Source organism: Dendrobates tinctorius, unplaced genomic scaffold (assembly GCF_039654945.1).
Source record: "Dendrobates tinctorius isolate UK_male_01 unplaced genomic scaffold, ASM3965494v1 ptg000027l, whole genome shotgun sequence".
In the NCBI taxonomy this organism is placed as follows: Eukaryota; Metazoa; Chordata; class Amphibia; order Anura; family Dendrobatidae; genus Dendrobates; species Dendrobates tinctorius.
The window spans coordinates 3,192,091-3,218,425 of NW_027361695.1; the positions used below are offsets into that span (position 1 = coordinate 3,192,091).

General features: G+C 47.0%; 1 protein-coding gene across 2 annotated transcripts in view; it reads left to right on the top strand.

Moving 5' to 3' along the window:
- Nucleotides 1-26,335, top strand: part of PDZRN3 (PDZ domain containing ring finger 3) — a 244,774-nt gene that overhangs the window by 18,751 nt on the left and 199,688 nt on the right. Inside the window, exons 2-3 of one of the 2 annotated variants that reach the window (XM_073569689.1) lie at nucleotides 7,506-7,592; nucleotides 16,418-16,525. In XM_073569689.1, coding sequence (XP_073425790.1) covers nucleotides 7,506-7,592; nucleotides 16,418-16,525 — 195 coding nt within the window. The remainder of the gene's footprint in view (nucleotides 1-7,505; nucleotides 7,593-16,417; nucleotides 16,526-26,335) is intronic. The other variant, XM_073569690.1, reaches the window with a different exon arrangement.

Below are 26,335 nucleotides of genomic sequence, written 5' to 3' on the forward strand. Positions count from 1 at the left end.
AGCAGACGAGCACACGGAGCCGTACACGACATGGAGCAGACGAGCACACGGAACCGCACACGACATGGAGCAGACGAGCACACGGAACCGCACACGACATGGAGCAGACGAGCACACGGAACCGCACACGACATGGAGCAGACGAGCACACGGAACCGCACACGACATGGAGCAGACGAGCACACGGAACCGCACACGACATGGAGCAGACAAGCACACGGAGCCGCACACAACATGGAGCAGACGAGCACACGGAGCCGCACACGACATGGAGCAGACAAGCACACGGAGCCGCACACAACATGGAGCAGACGAGCACACGGAGCCGCACACAACATGGAGCAGACGAGCACACGGAGCCGCACACAACATGGAGCAGACAAGCACACGGAGCCGCACACAACATGGAGCAGATGAGCACACGGAGCCGAACACAACATGGAGCAGATGAGCACATGGAGCCGCACACAACATGGAGCAGACGAGCACACGGAGCCGAACACAACATGGAGCAGACAAGCACACGGAGCCGCACACAACATGGAGCAGACAAGCACACGGAGCCGCACACAACATGGAGCAGATGAGCACACGGAGCCGCACACAACTTGGAGCAGACAAGCACACGGAGCCGAACACAACATGGAGCAGATGAGCACATGGAGCCGCACACGACATGGAGCAGACGAGCACATGGAGCCGCACACGACATGGAGCAGACGAGCACACGGAGCCGCACACAACATGGAGCAGATGAGCACACGGAGCCGAACACAACATGGAGCAGACGAGCACACGGAGCCGCACACAACATGGAGCAGACGAGCACACGGAGCCGCACACAACATGGAGCAGACGAGCACACGGAGCCGTACACGACATGGAGCAGACGAGCACACGGAACCGCACACGACATGGAGCAGACGAGCACACGGAACCGCACACGACATGGAGCAGACGAGCACACGTAACCGCACACGACATGGAGCAGACGACCACACGGAACCGCACACGACATGGAGCAGACGAGCACACGGAGCCGCACACGACATGGAGCAGACAAGCACACGGAGCCGCACACAACATGGAGCAGACGAGCACACGGAGCCGAACACAACATGGAGCAGACGAGCACACGGAGCCGCACACAACATGGAGCAGACGAGCACATGGAGCCGCACACAACATGGAGCAGATGAGCACACGGAGCCGAACACAACATGGAGCAGATGAGCACATGGAGCCGCACACAACATGGAGCAGACGAGCACACGGAGCCGAACACAACATGGAGCAGACAAGCACATGGAGCCGCACACAACATGGAGCAGACAAGCACACGGAGCCGAACACAACATGGAGCAGATGAGCACATGGAGCCGCACACAACATGGAGCAGACGAGCACACGGAGCCGAACACAACATGGAGCAGACGAGCACACGGAGCCGCACACAACATGGAGCAGACAAGCACACGGAGCCGCACACAACATGGAGCAGATGAGCACACGGAGCCGCACACAACATGGAGCAGACAAGCACACGGAGCCGAACACAACATGGAGCAGATGAGCACATGGAGCCGCACACGACATGGAGCAGACAAGCACATGGAGCCGCACACAACATGGAGCAGATGAGCACACGGAGCCGAACACAACATGGAGCAGATGAGCACATGGAGCCGCACACAACATGGAGCAGACGAGCACACGGAGCCGAACACAACATGGAGCAGACGAGCACACGGAGCCGCACACAACATGGAGCAGACAAGCACACGGAGCCGCACACAACATGGAGCAGATGAGCACACGGAGCCGCACACAACATGGAGCAGACAAGCACACGGAGCCGAACACAACATGGAGCAGATGAGCACATGGAGCCGCACACGACATGGAGCAGATGAGCACATGGAGCCGCACACGACATGGAGCAGATGAGCACATGGAGCCGCACACGACATGGAGCAGACGAGCACACGGAGCCGCACACAACATGGAGCAGATGAGCACACGGAGCCGAACACAACATGGAGCAGACGAGCACACGGAGCCGAACACAACATGGAGCAGATGAGCACATGGAGCCGCACACGACATGGAGCAGATGAGCACATGGAGCCGCACACGACATGGAGCAGATGAGCACACGGAGCCGAACACAACATGGAGCAGACGAGCACACGGAGCCGAACACAACATGGAGCAGATGAGCACATGGAGCCGCACACGACATGGAGCAGACGAGCACACGGAGCCGCACACGACATGGAGCAGATGAGCACACGGAGCCGTACACAACATGGAGCAGATGAGCACATGGAGCCGCACACGACATGGAGCAGATGAGCACACGGAGCCGTACACGACATGGAGCAGATGAGCACACGGAGCCGCACATGACATGGGTCCGCACGCAACATGGAGCCGCACAAGACACAAGACACGGAACCAAACACGCAGCCACGTTTGCAATTAGTGGATGTGACTACTCCGATAAGTTTTGTGCTCATCTGATCTTAGACAAATGTGTCATTCAGGTGTGTTGTTTTGTTTTTTTCTCTCGTATGCAAAGAAAAAAATGTTTTTGATCAGATTTTAGACAATGCAGTGTTTGTGTCTGACATCAGGACTTCATCAGTGATTTTCTCATTTACTGACAAAATAATACTAATAATAATAATTTTCTTTTAATATTGTAAAATTTCTGATCTCCTATGCATCCCGACCACAACAAATGAATATGAACATATATTATCCTCTTTTCCCGGAAATAAAATTTAAACAAATAAAAAAAAAAGTGCAGCCGTGAGACATGCAGCCGCGGGGACTAGAACATATTTTTCGAGAATGCCGAAGACACTCGGTTAACACTCGAGCATGCTCAGATAACACCTTATCCTAGCATGTTCGCTAACCACTAGTCCTGATACCACTCTATTGACCTAAAAAATAAGAAGCTATAGCGCTTGGAAGATGAAAGGGGCCCTATGGTACCTGTGTATCCCAGAGGCCCACGTAAGCCTATATCCTGCAGGGTTGGAGGACATAACAGTCTAGTAGTGCAATCTGTGTGTCTGTTATTTTGTTGTGTCTTTTGATGTCTATGAAAGAAAAAGGAAAAATAAAAACATTAAATGTTCATCAAACTTATAAGAAATTCTACAGGACAATGAACATTTTCGTCATTTTTGCTTCGGCTCTTGGACTCGTTGGATCTGTTACTACACACAAGGAGCCTTGGCACCATCCACAGCTATTCTTGAAGGACTTTTTTCTCCTCAGTGATGGGTCATGGATCTGTGCCAACAATCTTGAGTTTACAGTAAAGGACGTGGGCGTTTATAGAGGTGTCAAAATGTGCACTGCAAGGATTGAAGAGTTGTTTAGGTTAAGAAGTATGGGGTGTGTGAAGTGGGTAGCTGCTCCCGTTGGCCGATGTTGCCGTGTCACGAGAGTGTCACATCCCCCTGGAAGAGTTGGAGTTAGATGGTCACGTCAGATAATGAATCACAGGTCTTCTCTAGAGATGGTGTGATTTGTGTCCCATATTAAATGGATTTAGTTTCCTTTGGTGCTGAAGAGGTTAATGACCCTTTCTATGCTGTCAGAAACATGCAGCTCCATTTCAGCTGGTTCTGATCTGGTCATTACCTCTTCCTGTAAAAACTGGTCAAACCTTGTCCCTGCCGGTGAAAGGATCGTCTTCCTGTGCCGTGTGCTAAAGGTAAGTGTTTGTAGTAGAGTTGTTGTAGTAGTGTTCTGTAGTTTGCTATAATATGTGTGTATTTATCGCCTGGTCCCTGTTTCCATTTATTTTATTCCTCCCTGTTCGTATCCTCCTCCCTATTGATGGTGAGTGCTTTTGTATGACAGAGGTGTTCTGTTATACCTGTCTTGTATATGTATCTTGTTTACATTACATTTTTGTCCCATGCCTCATGGGGTGGGAGAGGGGACAGATCAGGGTTTAACAGAAACATAGTATGTTCAGAGACTCGGGCCTCTTTACCTTCAAGAGTACCCCCACAACAGGGATATTTAGGGTCCCAGTTCCAGGGACAGTTTGAGGACCCCCTTCCTTACCGAATACCGTCACAGCATGACAGGTCATGACCTGCTCTCCAATATTTAAAATAATATTAACGATGTTAAAAGTCATGAGGCTCCAATGCCCAAGTTCCTTCAGGATGTAGAGAGAATTCACAGGTGAAAAGAGAGAGCCCTGTGCACTGTATAAAACAATCTCATCATGCGCCTTTTCAGCTTGGACCGGGGTTGTGCAAAGAGATCCGCTCATTTCTACTACTGAGGTTATGTTCAGTTCACATGATGTTTTTGAGGATTTTTTTGCAGCCAATCCGTTTCCAAATCTTCCTGGAAAATGGCTTGGACAACTCTTCCTATCTATTTCTTTGGAAAAGTTACGATGTTATTCACATAAGGAGTTTCTTTTTGAGCAATGGTTTTTCCTGAAGAAGTTTTGAAAAACACCTGGGGATTAAAAAAAGTGCTTTTTTTTTTTTTGTAGGAGAACGTGATGGAATCTGCTCCAGACTAAGCATTGTTCAATGCGTGGGCTGCAAAAAAAAAATCTAAAACCTTAAAAAAAAGGGAAAAATAAGAGGTTCTGCGAGAAAAAAGTGATCAATTTTGAATGTCTCAAAAACATGTCTGCAAACATGAGGCAAAACCCAAGATGGTCCTGTAGAAGGAGGCGCTGAGGCGTGAGGCGCCAATTACCTCTCTGTGACAAGTGTATTAATGGTGCAAAATGCAAGCGATGGATATTTCTGATTTCTGCAAATAAACAATAATTGCAAAGTTTTTAAATATCGTCAACTTTTTAATCCAGATTGTCAAAATGTCAAGATATCTGTTTGCTGTCAGTGAGTGAGAAACGTTCTTGTGGCTGAAAAACCATCCAGAGCTTAAGATTTCTTACAGCTGAGGGTTTGTTACAATTGTAATCAGTGTGGACGATCCTCTGTGATTAAGGCTCCTGTCACATTACGTTCTTGCCCACGTTCGGTGGTCCCGTCGGGGTTTATGTCCGAATCCCCTGTAAAACGGGACGTACACCATTTTCGGGCTTATATGCCTGCTAGAGCTGGGCGCCCTTTCCAGGGTCTTCCATCGTCTGTGTGTGTATATATATTATATATACACCACCGATAGAAGACCCTGGCATATGCCCCTCTAAAAAGCCTACAATGGCACACATCGCCCATCGACTTTCTTCCTAAAGTGAATCCGGCACCAGATCTTACAATACTATCTGCATACATTATTAGAAAGATCTTTTGGACCGGGCAAGGCCGCTGTACTTGCTTTGAAAATCCATGTCAGAAAGGCCGTATCATCCTATTTTAGGCTGGTTTCACATTTGCGTTTTTTTTCGCGGTAATTTAGCGCTAAATAGCGCATGCGTTTTTTTTCCCTATACTTTGCATGGGATGCGCTTATGTGCGCATACACATGCGTTTGTACGCGTTTTACCGCGCATGCGTTTTTTTGCGGTATGCGCTCGGGCGCACAAAATGCAACTTGTTGCATTTTTTGTGCGTCCGATTTGCCTCAAAAAAACGCATGCGCGCGCAATGCGTTTTTTTACAGCAAGACACCCATTATAAGTCTATGGTGAGCATATGTGCGCATTGGCATGCTTATGCATGCGTTTTTTTGCACATGCGTTTTTTTTTTTACCATTAGTTTAGACAATGGAATTTAGGGGTTTGGGTAAAGTTAGGGTTAGTTAAGGGGGTTTAGGGTTAGGGTCAGGGTTAGGGTTAGGGTCAGGGTTAGGGTTAAGTATGGTTTGGTTAAGGGTTAGGGTCAGGGTTAGGGTTAGGGTTAGGGTTTGGGTCAGGGTTAGGGTCAGGGTTAGGGTTAAGTATGGTTTGGTTAAGGGTTAGGGTCAGGGTTAGGGTTAGGGTTAGGGTCAGGGTTAGGGTTAGGGTTAAGGTTAAGTATGGTTTGGTTAAGGGTTAGGGTTAGGGTCAGGGTTAGGGTCAGGGTTAGGGTTAGGGTTAAGGTTAAGTATGGTTTGGTTAAGGGTTAGGGTCAGGGTTAGGGTTAAGTATGGTTTGGTTAAGGGTTAGGGTCAGGGTTAGGGTTAGGGTTAGGGTCAGGGTTAGGGTCAGGGTTAGGGTTAGGGTTAAGGTTAAGTATGGTTTGGTTAAGGGTTAGGGTCAGGGTTAGGGTTAAGTATGGTTTGGTTAAGGGTTAGGGTCAGGGTTAGGGTTAGGGTTAGGGTCAGGGTTAGGGTCAGGGTTAGGGTTAGGGTTAAGGTTAAGTATGGTTTGGTTAAGGGTTAGGGTCAGGGTTAGGGTTAAGTATGGTTTGGTTAAGGGTTAGGGTCAGGGTTAGGGTTAGGGTTAGGGTCAGGGTTAGGGTTAGGGTTAAGGTTAAGTATGGTTTGGTTAAGGGTTAGGGTCAGGGTTAGGGTTAAGTATGGTTTGGTTAAGGGTTAGGGTCAGGGTTAGGGTTAGGGTTAGGGTTAGGGTCAGGGTTAGGGTTAGGGTTAAGGTTAAGTATGGTTTGGTTAAGGGTTAGGGTCAGGGTTAGGGTTAGGGTCAGGGTTAGGGTTAGGGTTAGGGTTAGGGTTAGGGTCAGGGTTAGGGTTAAGTATGGTTTGGTTAAGGGTTAGGGTTAGGGTTAGGGTTAGGGTCAGGGTTAGGGTTAGGGTCAGGGTTAGGGTTAGTAAAGTCATGGTTTGGGTTAGTGTGAGTGGCCACCTAATGTTGGAAAAAACCGCAAACGCGGTAAAAACGCACTAAAAACGCATACAAACGCTTAAAAACGCTGCGTTTTTTTCATGCATGCTCATAAAAATGCTTGAAAAAAACGCAGCAGTTGTATGCTTTTGTATGCGTTTTTCAATGCGTTTTTTTGCGGGAAAAACGCGCTGCAAAAAAAAGCAAGTGTGAAACAGGCCTAAATGTTTTCCCGCTTGATATTAAGATTAACCATTTATGAGTCTGTCTACAGCTGGACTCCTAAAATGATCATCTTAATAGCGGCGTTTATACAGCCACGCTGACATGGAAATTCATAGTTAGTACATCAGCTTCATCAGGTCTATTTAATAATGTGTGCAGTGTATACTCTGAAATCATTACTACGTAAAGTGTATTATCTCTAAACGTACGGCTGTAATGTGGCACACCGGGCACAGCGCCGCCCAGCCTTACCCTGGCCTTGATTTCATTCACTGACAGCAAAATTGTTAATTCTGATTCACATAAATATGGAAAGTTTATGACTTGTGTGTCCTTGATGATCCATGATTCAAAATGGCCGTCCTCCTCTGTGAAGAGGCCGATTGGTCGGTCCAGGGTTAGGAATTTAGCGGAGGCCGATAAACTGCACAACATGTCTGGGTTTTATTATTTGCTTTTGGGTAACGTTGTGTTTCTCCTAGCGGAGATGGCGGGACGTAGACTGGGCGCTCTGTACCACATGTAGTCACCATGAATTTTCTTACCTGTGCATTGTAGGGAGAAGAGACGACTGCACTCACTCTCGTTCTCCACCGAGAATCTGGATCCCTGGGATTTAATATTATTGGTGGCCGGTCGTGTGTGGTATGTTAATTGTTAAAATGTGTTTTCCTTTTCCTGTCGAGCATTGGGGGTGAATGTCTGAAGCGAAAGGAACACAGGGAACATTGGTCTCTGTGGGAGACTGTCTACTATTCATGCCTCAGGAGGGATGGAGGGGAGCGCCGCGCACAGGAGACCACCGGCTCCAAATGTGCAACAGTCACCGCTTTATACCGGTCACTGAGGTCTCATTGTCTCATCATAGTCTGGTCAAGAAGACATCTATCTATCATCTATCTATCTATCTATCTATCTATTATCTATCATCTATCTATCTGCTATCTATCTATTATCTGTCTGTCTATCTATTTTTCATATATCTATCTATTATCTATTTAGCTATTATCTATCTATCATCTATCTATTATTTCTTTCTATTTATCTATTATCTATCCTTTTATAGATTCTTTTATCTGTGATATGACGACATCAGCTGCATTTACTGTAATCTGTAATATGATAATTACAGTCAAAATAATTTGTATAAGTTTCTTCAGCTTCAAAAAAATCAAGGATGCCTTCATTTATTTATTTTTATTTTTTACGGACTGTCCTGGAATTTTTGGACAGTTGGCAACCTTGCTAATTCGATCATGTGTTTAATCTGTCATTTTTCTCCTCTGTATCATCTGTCTTTATCTCTCACTCCATTGTCTATTTAGTGGCGTATCTAAGGTCTGATGGTCCCCGCTGCAAAATTTTAACCTGTGCCTGCAACTGAATGTTCGTCAGATGTATGTGCCCTTGTAACGCTCCAGATCCTGCGAAGACATACATGTTCGCCCTCTCATTGAACAATTTACCTCATCCTGGTATAATTTCCTCATCCTAGCTCCCATTTTGTAATAATGTCACCCATCCTGTAATAATGTCCCCCATCCTGGTCCCCGCTCAGGTATAATGGCCCGCTATCCTGGTCCCCGTCCAGGTAGAAGGGCCCTCCATCCTGGTCCCCATTCAGGTATAATGCCCTTCATCCTGGTCCCTGTCCAGGTAGAAGAGCCCTCCATCCTGGGCCACATTCAGGTAGAACGCCTTCCATCCTGGTCCCTGTCCTGGTGGAAGGGCCCTCCATCCTGGTCCCCGTCCAGGTAGAAGGGCCCTCCATCCTGGTCCCCATTCAGGTAGAATGCCTTCCATCCTGGTCCATATGCAGGTAGAAGAGCCCTCCTTCCTGGTCCCCGTCCAGGTAGAAGGGCCCTCCATCCTGGTCCCCGTCCAGGTAGAAGGCCTCTCCATCCTGGTCCCCGTCCAGGTAGTAGGGCCCTCCATCCTGGTACTCGTCCAGGTAGTAGGGCCCTCCATCCTTGTCCCCGTCCAGGTAGAAGGGCCCTCCATCCTGGTCCCCGTCCAGGTAGAAGGGCCCTCCATCCTGGTCCCCGTCCAGGTAGAAGGGCCCTCCATCCTGGTCCCCATCCAGGTAAAAGGGCCCTCCATCCTGGTCCTCATTCTGGTAGAACGCCTTCCATCCTGGTCCATGTGCAGGTAGAAGAGCCCTCCATCCTAGTCCCCATCCAGGTAGAAGGGCCCTCCATCCTGGTCCCCGTCCAGGTAGAAGGCTTCTCCATCCTGGTCCCCGTCCAGGTAGTAGGGCCCTCCATCCTGGTACTCGTCCAGGTAGTAGGGCCCTCCATCCTTGTCCCCATCCAGGTAGAAGGGCCCTCCATCCTGGTCCACTTCCAGTATTATATGTCCCCCATCCTGGTCCCCGTCCAGATAGAAGGGCCCTCCATCCTGGTCCCCATCCAGGTAGAAGGGCCCTCCATCCTGGTCCCCGTCCAGGTAGAAGGCTTCTCCATCCTGGTCCCCGTCCAGGTAGTAGGGCCCTCCATCCTGGTACTCGTCCAGGTAGTAGGGCCCTCCATCCTTGTCCCCATCCAGGTAGAAGGGCCCTCCATCCTGGTCCACTTCCAGTATTATATGTCCCCCATCCTGGTCCCCGTCCAGATAGAAGAGCCCTCCATCCTAGTCCCCGTCCAGGTAGAAGGGCCCTCCATCCTGGTCCCCGTCCAGGTAGAAGGCTTCTCCATCCTGGTCCCCGTCCAGGTAGTAGGGCCCTCCATCCTGGTACTCGTCTAGGTAGTAGGGCCCTCCATCCTGGTCCCCGTCCAGATAGAAGGACCCTCCATCCTGGTCCACTTCCAGTATTATATGTCCCCCATCCTGGTCCCTGTCCAGATAGAAGGGCCCTCCATCCTGGTCCCCATCCAGGTAGAAAGGCCCTCCATCCTGGTCCACTTCCAGTAATATATGTCCCCCATCCTGGGATTCTTATTACCTTCTCCCACTCCAGCGACATGCTTGCAGCTTGTGTCTTCTTTTGGCAGCTGACTTCAGCGTGTGAAGTGATGGCAGCCCATGAAGTTACTGCCATGTGCCACCAGTGACTTGCACGCCGACCTCACCTGCTGGGCTCTGATTGGCTGGCTGGCAGCGCGTATTGCAGTGCAGAGATCCGGCGGATCTCTACGCCGCAATGCATTTCAGCTGAATGTTCATCTGAGGATACACATCTAGCTGAAATAGCTGCAGGCGTCAGTGGACCCCCACCTGCATGGCCCCGGTCAGGGTCGCACCTTCATGATGCCCCTGTATCTCTGTCTATCATTTATCTCCTATCCTTCTCTCCAATGTTATTGTATTCTGAATTTGTGAGATTTTTATTAATGATCGCCCCAATGATCCACTCGGCCACAGCATTTTCCCGGTTCCTGTATTTTTAAGTTATAGTCGTAAATCAAAATGTACCTCAATCATTTCTGACAAATATGGTATATTGATTCCCTGTGAAGTGGCGCTCGCTATCTCACTACTTGGTGAGCCTGGCTGAAAACATCATTAGAGAGGAGCAGACAAATAAAGCAGCGGGGATTCTCCTAATGACTATTCACAACGTAACTATGTATGTTGTATAAAACCTAAAGCAGATATGAATTGTTGCCCAACCACCCACGGGCGACGGTAGGGCTCTTTTTGCGCTACGTTTTCTATGTGCCCCTCGTATAGGAAGCGGGGCAGGGCCGCGGCGATCTCTTACACAGGACTTCTGTTGAGCTGTCTGAATAAAGGTGCTGCTGTGTGGGAGCTTTTTATGTCTTGTGTGCCAAAAATTTATGTATGAATTTGCTGTTCATAAAAGTCCTTCACCGCTGCCAGGTTCTTAACGGGCACTAGACATAAAAAATGTAAGTATGCAAATATTAATCCGCAGCGTTTTATAAGGGAAGCTCTGATGCCAGGTCCTCTAATCGGTTGTGAAGGTGCCAAATTATTAATTCTTAAAGAAAACCTGTCATTTGCTATAAATATGATTTTTTTTTTCATTACCCGTTGTAAATGCCGCTGTTCTCCTGAATCCGATGATGTTTTTCTTTTGGTCCTGCTCTCCGTTCCGGAGCTATGACCCATTCTTCCCTTCATGTAAATCTACTCTTCTTAGCTAAGTGGGCGTAGTCCAAAACTCTTATCTGTGGGCGTCTTCTTAAGAACCGCGCCCAGTTGTCTAAAAAAAAAATTGATTTGTATATAGGGACGAGGAAGCCCTATTTTGGGAATGGAGAGAAGGAGGAAGAAAAACCGCTCCGGGAATCAGGAGAACAGCGGCATTTACACCAGATTTAAAAAAAAATGACATATTTATGGCAAACGCTCACTGTAAAAATTTAACCACCACAAGAAAAAGCAGTAAAAGCTGGTAAAGTGCCCCACTTCCATCTGCATGGGTCATGTACCCCAAATTCTGTTGTCCAGTGATTTGGTACGGAGGTCTCTGGCCCTCAACAGTTTTGTATCCAGGTCCCTGATGTCCAGGGTTCTGCTGATATCGGTGCCCAATGTTTGGTAGGTCAGTTTTTGGCATGTAGCATTCAGCCAATATTGCAATATCTAGCATTTGAGTCCTCAGTTTACGATGTGGAGACATTTGGCACCGAGCCACTGATGTCTTGGTTGACTAGTGGTGTGTTAACATTTTCCTCTCATTCTCAATACCGGAATGACCATGAAGGCAGTCAGTGTCCCCCTCTGTTTGTTTTTTCCATGGATCTAGTTATCTGTTGCCACTGCCCTTAACTTTGTGTCTGGTATTTGGTGGCCTAATCCACGGTGTCTATTTTTCTCCTGTCCCTTGTATACTATTTGGTGCTCTAGTTGTTTCTTACCCTCTTCCTCTGGTGTCTTGTAGTTGGGGACCAGTTATCTGGTGGTTTAGAGCTTTCTGCCTCCTTTTGAGAAGTTTGTTGCCCCAGCCATTGGAGTATTGTATCGCTCCTCCTTATCCTGGTGTCCAGGTTCTAGTGTCTAGTTGTTTTTTACCCCCCTGCCCTGTACTTCAGCATGTAGTGACCCACTTCTTTGTCCTCCAGCTTTGTGGGTTTTTGTACCTATGGTGTCCATTGGTTTCTTCAACTTTCTCCATGGTGTCCACAGGTTCAATATCCCCCATTAGGGGTCTATATGACCCTATTCCAATATAAAGCATCTGATGCCCAATGGCTTCTTGTTCCAATATTGGTGTCTTAGTCTTTCCCTGGTTTCTAGTGAATAGTTGCCCCTTACCACGATTGACCACCTTTTGCCCGTTACCCCCGTTGACCACCTTTACAGACGATATTCCATAGCATCCTGTAGTGTATAACACTGGAAACAACACATAGTCGCTGCCATTTCACAGCTTTGATCTTGCCCAAGATTTGCCTTTCACAGGTCGCTTGCTCCAGATTAGTCAATGTTTGCAGGACAAGATATCTTGAAGGCCACTCCTGTTTTGAGGTTTGCTGTTGGGTGTAAGATGCTCCTTCTCACTTTCCACCTTTATAAATTTTAGCTGACAAGTCAGATATCAAGTGGCAGATTATTTATAGATGTCAGGCGGCACCGTCGGGATGCTAAAGTTAAAGGGACTGTCCAATTATCTTATAGAAAACACCAAACTGTAGTAAGCATCTCTGGTGCCCAATAAAGCTACTCCCAGTCTTTGTTCTTCTGTTGCTTGCTCTTCTCTACTAGTAAGAACCACCCAGTGAGTCAGACGGTCAAGAAGTAAAAAATAAAGTCACATAAATAATATAAAGAACCTAATCTGGAGAATAGCCATCTGGCATACACAGCAGAACAGAGTGAGTAGGAGAATATTGTCCTTTGCAGTGAAGCAACGAGAGGCGGTGGAGGCATCTCAACCACCAATGGTGGCATCTCAGCCATCAATGGTACAAACGATAGTGGGGAAACCGGGCAAATATTAAATCTACTACAGGCTGGAATGGCATTTAGGATCTGGGCACAGGATGTACCCCAATTCTGCAGCTCATAGTGAGTAGATATTTCTAGCACCCAAGCGATAACTCAGTAACACCCTCCCAGTTTCTGTAACGCTTCTTGGTGAAGTCATCCATTACATAGTTGTGACTGATGTTTGGTGATGTCATTATTTAGAATTAGCAACGAGTGATGTCATCACTTACAATTTGCTCTGAGTGATGTAATCGCTTATTCTGAGCTTTATTATCAACTCTGTTCTGCCATTAGCTCATTAATTATTATATTAATGGGCACATGCACTGATTTATACATAATATGAAGTTCTAAGTCACGCCATGATGAGCTATTTCCACTGATTATTATCTTCAGCTTTCATCATGTAGATGATTACTCCAGGCCCCCGGGCATCATATTATACAATTGTTCCAATAACACGCGTCCGCCATGGAAATATTACACGACACGCTTATTATGTCATGCAAAAATTATTCTGAAGTCCCTTATCTGTGCCAGTGGCTGCACAATGGCAGTCCTGGTGGCATTTCGTCAGTGGCCAGAGACATAACATGAACATGTTACAGGTCCCCGTATTTCCACGTGTAATTTATAGTACTGGTCTCCTCAAATGGAACATAGAAATCTTTTGGGACCCCTCTGACTCTTGACACACTCCTACACAACACTCCATTGTACAAACTTTGGTTAACATGCACCCAGTACATTCTGGCACTACCAAGTAGCATGGGTTGCCGGCAGGGGCAGGCTATCCACTTTTAGCCTGGGGTAAATCGGAAAGCACTGGCCCACAGTTTGTGGAGACCTATCTTTAGTCGTCAAATTTACTACATCAATATGAATGGGAACAGAACTGAGCTTACTACATAGATAATGGAACAGAACCAAGCTTCCTTCAAAGATACAGGAACCGAACCAAGCTTACTACATAGATACAGGAATAAAACCAAGCTTACTACATAGATACAGGAACAAAACCAAGCTTACTTTAAAGATATGAGAACAGAACCAAGTTTACTATGTAGATACGGGAACAGAATCAAGCTTACTAAATAAATATGGGAACAAAACCAAGTTTACTTCAAAGATATGGGAACAGAATCAATCTTACTACGTAGATATGGAAACAACACCAAGCTTACTACATTGATACCCTTAGTATATAGCTATGGGAATAGAACCGAGCTTAGTGCATAGTACATAGGTATGTGAACAGAACAAATCTTAATACATAGATATGGGAGCAGAACCCAGTTTACTACATCAATAACATGGCAGCAATGGGGGCTTGCTTAAATGGTGACATTTAAATAGTTAAACAGCAGGTATTGAGGCAAGCTCTGATCACTGCTGTTACAGCGGAGCACAGCCAGCATGTGCAGATGGGTCGCCCTCCCAGGGCAGCGGGGTACTCGGTACCGGGCCGGTGTCAGGGTGTCAGGGAGGATGTGTCACAGCGGCGGTGACCCGGTCCGTGGCCCTGGGTGCCCAAATTAATGGTGGTTTTTAATGTAGTTTATGTGAATAGTTTGTGACGCCACCTGTGGTGTTCTGCAAGGGAGGTGTTAAGCCGACGCTGCATGCAGATCCGCTGGAACTGATGGTGTGGTGCAGCAAAGATGGTGTAGCTCCCCACAGGTGGAGCTGTAATCCCAGGGCAGTGTAGGCGCTATGGATCAGGAGAGGCACAGGATGGTGTGGATGCTGGTACCCAGATGTAGCGGTGCTGAAGATGTTAGCGCACAAATCAGTGGAGGACACCAGAGCTTGCAGTTTCAAAGCTTTACTCACAGTTCGTGGTACACACTGGTGCCCGCCTCCGTGCCGTGTCCTCCGGGGTAAAGACTCAATCAACCTCCCGGGTAAGTCAGGGCTCTCCTCTCCAACACTCCGCCAACATGAACCTTCCTGAACGACTCCGCCAATGCACCTTGTGGTGTGAAGCACTCCAGTACTTAGTAACCCTGGAATGCCTCCTAAGAGATGTTCCTAGAACTCTACTTGCACGGCAGACAGCTGTAGCCTTCTTCGGGGACGCCTCACTCCTGGCTATCTGTGTTGCTGTTGTGCCTCAAGTCTTGGATGGGAGTAATGCATTTACAGCCAACTACTCCACCGGTGTCTGCTGCAGAACCATAAGTGTCCATACAACCTCGGGGTCCGGGCCCCGGCCTTGCGCTGAGAACCTATAGGCAGGGTTCCTCTTCCAACCCACTTCTCATCTCTGTTCTCTACTCCTTCGGTCCGTACTTGACTCTCTTTCTTATGGATGCTTAGGTTACTGTTCTACGTCTTTCCACCTTCCTTACTTTCCCGTGCCAGCTGGCTCAGGTCACTGAGGCAGCTGCAGCACTCCTTCCTCCATCCCTTCTTCCAGGGATCCTCACTCCTCTCTGAGTGACTTCCTACTCCGCCGACCTTCTGTCAGACTGCCCCTAAGGGACTGACCTGTAATTCTAAACCTTCCAAACCTTTTATATGAATCTAAACTCCACCCACCTCCCAGCACATCCAGTGTTCCAAGCAGGGAACCACCAGAGGTGCTCTGCTACTCTCTAAGCACTGAGCCGCAATGTGGTTGTGCAGAACTACCCTGTGTGTGTGTGGGGTGCAAGTGTTGGAGTGTGGAAAGGAGCTCCCAACTTACCCAGACGGTGGGGCACCACACCTTAGGAGAAGGTGCAGTACCTCTGTGGTGACTGAGCCTCAGGGGCGACACACAGGCATGGGTGGGCTCAGCTCCTGAACCCGCACGATACATACCCTGACTGTGATGTACCTTTACGTCATTGTTCACTAAAGTTCATTTTACTTCTCTATTCCTAAAACTGGAAATACAAATTTGATTCCCTAACAAAGATGTGAAAAACCCTTTACAAATTTAGTAACCCTTTAAGAATTGGACAATTATTTTTCCGTGTTTTCCGCCCCTTATTTCAAAAGCCATGACTTTTTGTTACGTCAACATAGCCTTATAAGGGCTTGTTTTTTGTGGGACGAGTTGTACTTTCGAATGGCTCAATCCATTTTATCATGTGATGTACTGGAAAGCGGGGAAAAAAATTCCATGTGTGAAATGGCAAAGAAAGACACGATTCCTCAGTTTTTATTTTTATGTACAGTGTTCATTTTACGGTAAAATTGACCTGACAATATGATTTTCAAATCTACAACCCTAACCTTATTTCTAGCCCTTACCCATTTCATACACCTAGCCCTAAATCATTTTGTAGCCCTTTTCCTAGAACTTACCCAATCCATAACCCTAACCCTAATCCTAGAACTTATCTAATTTGCGGCCCTAACTCTAATCCTAAAATTACTCCTAAACCTAAACCAATCCATGGGCCAAACACTGGCCCTAAGTCTAGCCCTAACCCTAACTCTAACACTAGTAAATTCCGCACCTACTGTTACTATCCTATGGGTCCTATATACTACATACCTTGGGTGGGAGTGCATGCAAAATATTATGAGTGTATCTAACAATAAATATTCTGGTTCCCCATAGATAATGTCTTTTATTTTTGCAGGACAACCAGGACGGACCATCCAGCGAAGGAATTTTTGTTTCAAAAATAGTTGACAGCGGCCCGGCTGCCAAAGAAGGCGGACTTCAGATCCATGACCGGATTATTGAGGTATGTCTGAGCTGTCTGGTTACCTTTCATGTCAAAACTGATGAGAGGTCCCCGACCTCGATGGTAAAGGGACGATGTCCTGGAAGTGAAGTCTATCTATCACGTGTCGATGCAATGGGAGAACAGGTGACCTTCATGAAACTTGTCTTCTATATTTAGTCCTAGACCCTCATGTCAGGGCTTCATTTTATTTTTTTTTGTATGTTTGTGGCTATTTATGTTGCAATGTGACTTGTGAGGACTATGATGAGGTTATGTCCACCTTTGATCACCACGAGGTTATGTCTTGCCCCTTGCACACTGCTGTGTCTGTAAACCTTTGAGTTGTATGGATTTGTAATATGAGCTTGTTGACGTCTATATTACCCTACTGTATGAATCTGAAAGTTACAATGTGTATTTTAGTCTGGAGCTGCATTCACAATTCTACAGCCCTCAGAGCTGAACTCTCCCATCTTTTGCTATTTGCTTGCAGTATAGCAACCGTTCCCACTATGGTATACAAGCTCAACGATTAGCAAAGTGCTTGTTCAACTCAGAGCTGTATCAGTCCACAAATTGCCTATGCACATGCACGCTCGGTTCAGTTGAGCATGCATGTGTACTTAATGGAGAGAGCAGAGGAGCCAGTTAGCTCTGATGGCAACTTATCTCCCAAGGTTAAAAAAAAAAAAAAAAAAAGATGGAGCATTGTATTGGATCATTTTCTCCGCTGACATCCTCTGACGATTTGGGAGACACCAGGTGGTTGACTAATTTGCTATAATTGGCTGGTCCGACTTTAATCTAAAGTGTTCCGAAACTTTTAGGGATAGATTTGTTGGTAAACCTCTTGAATAAAGCAAAAATATTCAAAGTACCCTTGTCTGATGACCCAAGTCCGTTCGTCAATAGCAGCTGGGCAAGGGCACTGTTCACTTATGTGTCGGCAATCTTCTGGTACGTCATTTTGGGCGCCTGTGCTGCTTACTAGACCCCATGATTAGGGATGAGCGAGTATACTCGTTAGGATTCGATACTCGGCGAGTAATGCGGCACTCGCGGTACTCGAAACATAGCAAGTTTTTCACTACTCGCCTTGCAATATTCGGCACAGCCCGCACAGCCCAGCACAGTCCCGGCACAGTACCCGCACAGCCTGGCACAGTCCCGCACAGCCCAACACAGTCCCGCACAGCCCGACACAGTCCCGCACAGCCCGACACAGTCCCGCACAGCCTGGCACAGCCCGGCACAGTCCCGCACAGCCTGGCACAGCCCAGCACAGTCCCGCACAGCCTGGCACAGTCCAGCACAGTCCCGCACAGCCTGGCACTGTCACGCACAGCCTGGCACAGTCCTGCACAGCCCAACACAGTCCCGCACAGCCCGACACAGTCCCCGCACAGCCCAACACAGTCCCGCACAGCCCGGCACAGTCCCGCACAGCCCGGCACAGTCCCGCACAGCCCTGCACAGTCCCGCACAGCCCGGCACAGTCCCGCACAGCCCGGCACAGTCCCCGCACAGCCCGGCACAGTCCCCGCACATTCCCACACAGCCTGGCACAGTCCCCGCACAGTCCAGCACAGTCCAGCACAGCCTGGCACAGTCCCACACAGTCCCGCACAGTCCGGCACAGTCTGGCACAGTCCGGCACAGTCTGGCACAGTCCCCGCACAGCCCAGCACAGTCCCGCACAGCCCGGCACAGTCCCGCACAGCCCTGCACAGTCCCGCACAACCCGGCACAGTCCCGCACAGCCCGGCACAGTCCCCGCACAGCCTGGCACAGTCCCCGCACATTCCCACACAGCCTGGCACAGTCCCCGCACAGTCCCGCACAGTCCAGCACAGCCTGGCACAGTCCCGCACAGTCCGGCACAGTCTGGCACAGTCTGGCACAGTCCCCGCACAGCCCAGCACAGTCCAGCACAGCCTGGCACAGTCCCGCACAGTCCGGCACAGTCCGGCACAGTCTGGCACAGTCTGGCACAGTCCGGCACAGTCTGGCACAGTCTGGCACAGTCCCCGCACAGCCCAGCACAGTCCCACACAGCCCAGCACAGTCCCGCACAGCCCAGCACAGTCACGCACAGCCCGGCACAGTCCCGCACAGCCCTGCACAGTCCCGCACAACCTGGCACAGTCCCGCACAGCCCGGCACAGTCCCGCACAGTCCGGCACAGTCTGGCACAGTCCCGGCACAGCCCAGCACAGTCCCACACAGCCCAGCACAGTCCCGCACAGCCCGGCACAGTCCGGCACAGCCTGGCACAGTCCCGCACAGCCTGGCACAGTCCCCGCACAGCCCAGCACAGTCCCGCACAGCCCAGCACATTCCCGCACAGCCCATTACTCGCATTTCCCATAGACTTACATTAGACTCGCTACTCTTTCCGAGTACCCGAGTATTAGGAGGTACTCGTAATGAGTACAGCGAGTCCGAGTATTTCCCTACTCGCTCATCCCTACCCATGATGTTATGCCTAGTCATTAGCCTCATATCATATCATGATGAGCGTCGTACCATGATCTCTTGATGTCTTAGTGGAGCCAAGTAAATGGTCGAGGCAGAGGAGTGCCGGTGCCGAAGTGAACACCGCCCTGGTCTTGATGAACTGTACGCCGCCTCAGGGGATCTTTTTGCTCATTGATAGCTTTTCAATAGTATCCAGCAGAATTATGAATGCAGCTCTGAAGTATAGTAAGCTAAGTAATGCATCATATCTATATATAACCGGTGAAACGGTGTTCAAAGCTGAACTTTAAAGATGACTTCTCCCCTGCACATGTGAGTGGAATGACATGAATTCTTTTTTCGCGGTAGTCTTCAAGGGATCGTCGTTAACTGATATAGCGAAGCCGCTATGGAAGAGGAGAATAGACGACTCTAATTATGGCGGTGTTTAAAGTTAAATGGGATTAGAGTGTTTGTTAATGATAGATTCGCTTTAAGCCGTCTAATCTTTCCTAAAGAAGGAGCGCAGTTTTTTTTTTTCTTGTTAACCGGCGACAAGCTTTCATAACACCCGGTGATAGATTGCAATAATTGCTGAAGAGCTTCTTTTCGCCGCATCTGATTGAAATCTGAGATTTAATAAGATATAACATGAAGTTTTAGAGATGTTCAGCGCCGACGCTTTCCTGTGACCTTCTAGCTGCTCCAGGTACATCAATTTGTTACAGTGCACGTCCCTAATCTTTGCTTGGCTCGCAGCCGCTCTTGAGGCCGCGCTATGACAGTTTTTGGGTTTGATGAGCCAATTTTCCAGAGTGGTTTTTTTTCTCCCCCTAAAGATGTTGCTTTAAAGAAACTATGTGCCTAGAGCGTCTATTTTTTTTTTTTTTTTTTTAAATTTCGGCTTTAAGCTACAGATGGGAGGAAAGGGGTGAAGCAAGGATAAAAAAAAAATATCCTGTTTCGGTACAGTAGGAACTTTCATAAAGAATTCTCCAAATTTTCAAAATGGTTTTGATGAGTTTTCTGAGATATTAAAGGAGTATTCCCTTCTTACACATTTATGACATACCCATAAGTAGCGGGCATGGGTTGCCAGCGCCTGGGCCAAGGCAAGTATTGCTCCCCATAGCCTAGTAGTAACAAACCTTGAATTCCCCCTTAAAACAAATAATGCTCTGCGTGCCTCCTTTAGAAAACATTCATGCCTACTTAAAGAGAAATGATGCTCCATGAGTGCCCTCTTCAAAAATAAGGATGCCACCGCTAAACTCCTGCAGAAACCTAAACTTTATAGTCGCCCAATCCCAGTCTTTTTCTCTTGGGAACCCAGAGTTGGTCAATGCAGTGCGCCGGGATGTCTTGAAGGCCTTCAACCTACATCTTGAGGTCTACATGTTGGAGAGTGGTGGGGCGTATCGCTCTCTGCTCTACCCCAGGATCCAACTGTACCCGCATCCTGATGACACACAGACAGAAATCCAGAGCAAGTGCACTATTCAGGATCTTCAGCTCTCGTGATGCCGCTGCTGCTTTTCTTTCAACTTTCTTTTGAAATTTTGCTCCCCCCGAAAACTGTCCCTGTGGCCTTCCACACTTTGCTAATTCATCAGATTTATGTCTGATAGATTCAGGTCTTACCTATAGGATTTGTACCAATCTCCAAAGTAGAGGTCCTAAGTGGTGGCTTGGCATGGGACCTGGAGGAGGAACCCAAATACATCAGAAAATGATGAAATGCCCCATTAGCATTTCTGACCTATTATTGATGTTTGGATGGGATCTCCACCCTCGAGGACCCCTAACAATCTCATAGGGAACACGCTGCAGCTCCGCTTATGACTGCCACATCCTCCTCATCATTTACGTCACCACAATTACTAGTCTGTAGGAGCAACAGTGCTGAGCACTGCACCCCATGCCGAGATCCTTGTTCAGTTCCTCTCCGTTAACTTCTATGAAGATCCAAAAATAGGTAAGAATGAAAGCATGCCCAGCCAGCTACCCCTCCATAAGTTTTAACTTTCCCAAAAGCCCCCAAATTAGCCTTCTTACTCATACTTGCCAACTTTTGTTAGTTGGTAACTGGAAAAAAGTGAACTCGTGAGCGGTGCTGAAAAATGTTTGGATCAACCACGCCTGTATATAAGGCTTGCCTGCCCCACGCCATTCTCTTCCCAATCTCCACTTTCACAAGCCTTGGTACATGCCTATGTGAGAAACTAGGGCACAAGAAACCTTTTGGAAACTACGGATTTCTAGACGTTTTCAGTAGGACCTTGGATATTTGCCAACTCACGGGAGTCCAAGAGGTCTTGCCTTTTTCCAGGAGCCTCCCAGATGTTCCTGGGACAGTTGACATGTATGTTTTTAAAGGAAAATTTGCAAAAACCTAGCTATTTTGTGGTCTGGTAGTCAGAGAGGTCTTGCCTTTTACGAGGAGCCTCCTAGATGTTCCTGGGATAGTTGACATGTATGTTTTTCAAGGAAAATTTGCAAAAAGCTAGTCATTTTGTGGTCTGGTTCATGGGACAGTCAAGCAAAAAACATGACTTGGCAAAAGTCAGGCCTCAGAAAGACAGGCCACAATGGCCTAATAGATTGTCTGATTTAGGTTGCGTGGAAAAGATGGGTTCTCAAGAGAATTTGGTCAGTCCTGGCAAATTTGGGCCTGAAAAGTGACTGGGGTTTCCACAAACCCTGACCATAAATTAGCAGCTATGATGGGTGGGACTGGAACTGGTCCCATATGGGAGAAGAAATGGGACTGAAATGTCCAAAAATTGCCAACAGTGTTGGTTTTCCTATTGGATAACAGAGATACAATGGGGCAGTATGTCCAGGGGTAACTGCAGACTTCCCAAAAGCAATTTGTCTAATATTAGTAAATGCACGTTTGTGGCGTAATAAGATCTCCGCACGGACTAAGCCTTTTTCCATATAGGTTTCTGAAAACGAATGCAGTAATAAAATGGAAACCTATCCTCCTCTTATGATTCACGTCTATTCCTTTAAAACTTGGGTTACTGAGACATTAAACTCGCACAGTCCTGACCCCTTTTGAATGTGATTTCAAGAAATTAAGAAACAGCTGTTGAAGATTTCTATCGTTGGCAGGAGAACAATATGTATCTGCTCATGTTATGTTGATAAAATGGCGCTCGGGATTTAGGGGAGGTAGGAGTATGGAATATTAGCCGAGGTCCAGCGTTTAAGCGTAGCCAAGACTTCATAGCTTTTTCATGATTGCATTGCAATGTAATATTAATATAACACAGATCACTGGGCAGGCCAGACAAGAGCCGGAGGAAAATGGATCTGCCAGGGATTAATCCACTCCATGTATCTACAAGTGCCCATGAGTAGGAAGATAATCCAGATTAGTCAAATTTAGAGGGTGACTGTGTTATGTTAAGGACGAGCAGCTTGGTTTACGTTGGGTTAAAAAAAAAAAGTTAAAATGAGCACTGGTCCGGCTAAATTCCCATTTATTTTATGGCGACCACTGATGACTTTGCACTGTACGTTGCGGCATCCATAGCTGGATTGAAACTCGTTGCATGCGATGCTTTTGGATCTGTCTCCGTCAGCTGCAACTGATGTGCTGGATAATCTGGGTTAGGGAGATCCTCAAAACCTTCCATCCGAATGAGCAGTTGGAGCAGCACGGACAGATGATGTTGGTGCAGCAGGGGGGTCCGGTTGACAGTAGGAGGAGTAGAGTAATGGCCCACTAGGAAGCCAGAGACTCGGCGTATGGAGACTGGTAAAGCAGAGTCAAGCTAAGGACACTGCAGAGTACACTTAGCAAGAAGATACATCGGAGTATGTCATGGAATCCTATGTGGAACAAGTAAACAGTATAGCAGAGCCCAGCGATGTAGCAAAGTGTGAGGCTCAATATAGAGATGGTCAGCAGACCTGAACAATAAAGCAGAGTTGGGGAATGTCAGATGGCTCAATATAGAGATGATCAGCAAAGTGGAATGATGTAGCAGAGCTGGGTATAGCAAGTTGTTGAAAGCAGAGTTGATCAGCAGAGCCCAGTGATGTAGCAGAGGCTGATATGTAATGTGGGTCAATGCAGAGTCGAATGAGTGTAGCAGAGCTCAGTATGTTGAGAAGATAAGCAGTATTAAGGAATAGTGTAAAGACAAAGTACGTGGTTGCTCAGGCAGATATATCTTCTCATAAAATGTCACTTTGTGTATTTATGTTATTCTTACTGGAAGTGGATGAGTACATTTACAATTTGATGGTATAATTACTAGGGGCCGTGTACAATCTGTGTCAACAGTATCAGAATATGTAGAGAAACATTCCGTTGACAATGGATTCGTTCATTTATGCAGTCACCACTAGTGGGCGCTTAGGAGCTGCCCGCATACTGTTGGTACATTGAACTCATTAGTAAATCTGTACGCAGGGATCTGACGTGAGAGGAGACGCTGTGCAGTAAATGAAGATATATATTTTTCCCGATAACGGGCTCCCTCTAAGAGAAACAAGAGTTTGCAGGCTTTCATTAGCTACTGTGGGAACAAGGAATGGCACAATGACAATCATTGCACTTCCTGAAGACAATTGCTACAATACGACTTGGCTTTGATGTGGTGAACGTCACATTTTTGCAATCTGGGTTTGATGAGCGGCTCCATGTTTCAAATTGGAGAACTTCTGTTTGTGATTTCAGGCCGGCTGCAGAGCGTCACTTCTTACCGTATCGCTGTTTGGGCTTTGTTATGCCCTCTCCTTGGAGATCGCTGCTTCACGTAATAGATGGGGGCTGTAATAATAAGTTCCTCCATGGAGTTAATATTCTGTACAAGGGGCTCTAAATGTAGTCAGATGACTGTCATACCTTCTTACCCAATAGATCTAGCTCTTCTTCTCTTATGTGGCTTTAATGGCCATGTGGTTACTATGTTTGTAATCCATTTACTCTTTAACTAGAAATGTTTAAATGTTGGGGGTTATAGTAGGGGAGCATTGGCGTAAAGGAAGGATAGGGCACCGCTATGGGATCCTTAGAGAGGATAGCCATAAACCACAATCTTCCAAGCAGAATTCGGGATGACATGATCCTTATAATTAAATGAAGGCTTATAAGTACAGGACAATATTGGGGTTCCCTTCCACTTTAAAGATGTTGGCAGCCCAAGCCACTGGAGGGAAAGGTGGTATTGCTACTATGTGATCCATTGAGGAAATTACCCTGACCCTCTTCCAAGCAGAATTAGGGATGACGTGACCCTTTCCATGGAATGAAGACTGATAGGCACAAGACAATATTAAGGTTCCCTTCCAAAATGTGCATGCTAGCATCAAGGATGTACATCTCTAATAGGCAGCCCATGTCCTTGGAGAGAGGGGTGGTATTGCAGCTATGGGATCCATTGAGCGAATTGCTCTAGCTGACCCACTTCAAAGATAAATTTGGGATCAGGCGTCTCTTACTATGGCAGAAGCCAATGTTTGCGTTCTCTTCCAAGGTGGTACGTATGCCTTATTGATTTTGGCATGCACAGAGATGCAGCCCATGCCCCTGGAAAGAGAAGGTGGCATTGCTGCTTAGTGATCCATAGAGCGGTATCTGTAACCGATCTGCTTCCAAGCAGATAACGTGACCCTAACCATGTAATGAAAGGTCAAAGGCACAAGACAAATTTCGAGTTCTCGGCCAAAGTGTGGATGTCAACATCAAGGGGGTACGTACAGTACCAGAGAGCCAGTCCATGCCCTGGGAAGAGCAGACCTAATCCAAATTGGTCTCGTTTTAATGTGCAATGAGAATCTCGATGGGAATGTGTTCTCTGAAGGTATCGGGCACAGGCACCTCTAGTCTCAGGCTATTAGGGATGGTGGCCACAAAACAAATGTCAGGAACCACTCAGTAAACTATAAAAGCATGCTTATGTCTGTAGTAGACCAAGGAGTTCACCAAGTAGACCAAGGAGTTTCGCCTCGGCCAACTCTAAGGCAACCATTTTGAACAAAACTTTTTGCATGATCTCAAAAGAAGATGTCAGAATTAAAGAAATCTGAGAAAGTCAGCTTGGAATCCAAAATCTGAAAGCAGAGGTTCATTATTCGTTTTGTGCCTGCTCCTGCATTGCCTTCCAAGTCTATCAATCTGCAGATCTCTCTTGTCTTATTTTATAACATGGGGATCAGAAGTGCCTCTTCCTGTTCTTTTACATTTAGCTTTTGAAGAGTTTTACGGTCTTGCTTTAAATTTGGATCTGTAATAATTGTTTTCATTTTGTTCGCAAAAACAAAATGGTCAAATCTGGGCCTGGATGATTTAGCTCTTTGAGTCTCTGGACAAACATGTGGTATTTGTATGTTCACAGCTTCACAGTAAATGAATTATACTGATGTTTACTTGCAGATGTTCTGGCTATGAATGTTTCGTTCCAGGAAGCACCTTTTCAATGCTGCCTTGTGTTACCGAGCTCGATGTGAACAGTGCTAAGTTTATTGGGGGACCGTGAAGATGGCTTCATTGGAACTATTTTACGAACATCCAAAAACTTTCAGAACCTCAAAATTCCATGCATCAACTTTATTACGGTACCTAAATTGTTACTGGACTCCCCTCCCAAAAAAACGAGCCTGAACTTGTACACTATTTTGTCCCAGTGTCATCCCCTTTTCTGTAGGCACCCAAGAAAACAAAGAAACCTATGGATGGCTTCCTTGAAGGCCATTTTATTTTTAAGACATTCTGACCTCATTATGTAAGTCTTTTTTAGTGTTGGATGGCGGTAACTTGAGCCACTATGGGCCATAGAGGTTGAGTGGGCCCACGCAGGTGAAAGAACATTATGCCATTTTCTGTAGGCTTCAAATGGGGTTGTCGTCTGCTCTAAACCTTTGGACCCCATTACAGTGGAGGATTCAGTGGGGGCCCAGTCTGACCCTAAGCCCATTTTTATGTAGAGGACATTGAGTGGTGTTTCGAAACCAAATGGACCCATCATCATTATTTTGTAATGAAGTCCAAACATTTAGTGATATGCTCCTATCATTTTTTTATTGGTCATTATGAAAGCAATTTTTCATCTCAGACGTATACATGTGTGAGAGTAAGATTTATGTAGAAATTAGGCAGCTGTTGTACACATTTCAATCTCCCGAAAAGTTTGCAATGCCAAATCTGCCCAGTTGAAAACACTTGAGGAATCCACAGATGTCTCATTTCTTAGGGAAACGGTGCAGTGAAGCACGTCGAACAAGCGTACTTGTCAGACTGGAATACCTATCAGCAATCCCACCGAGGAAGACTTTTTTTTTCCCCCAACGTCATGACAGTATGCTACCGACCAAGATGTCAGCATGTGATTAACACAAGTTTCTTTACATAAGACT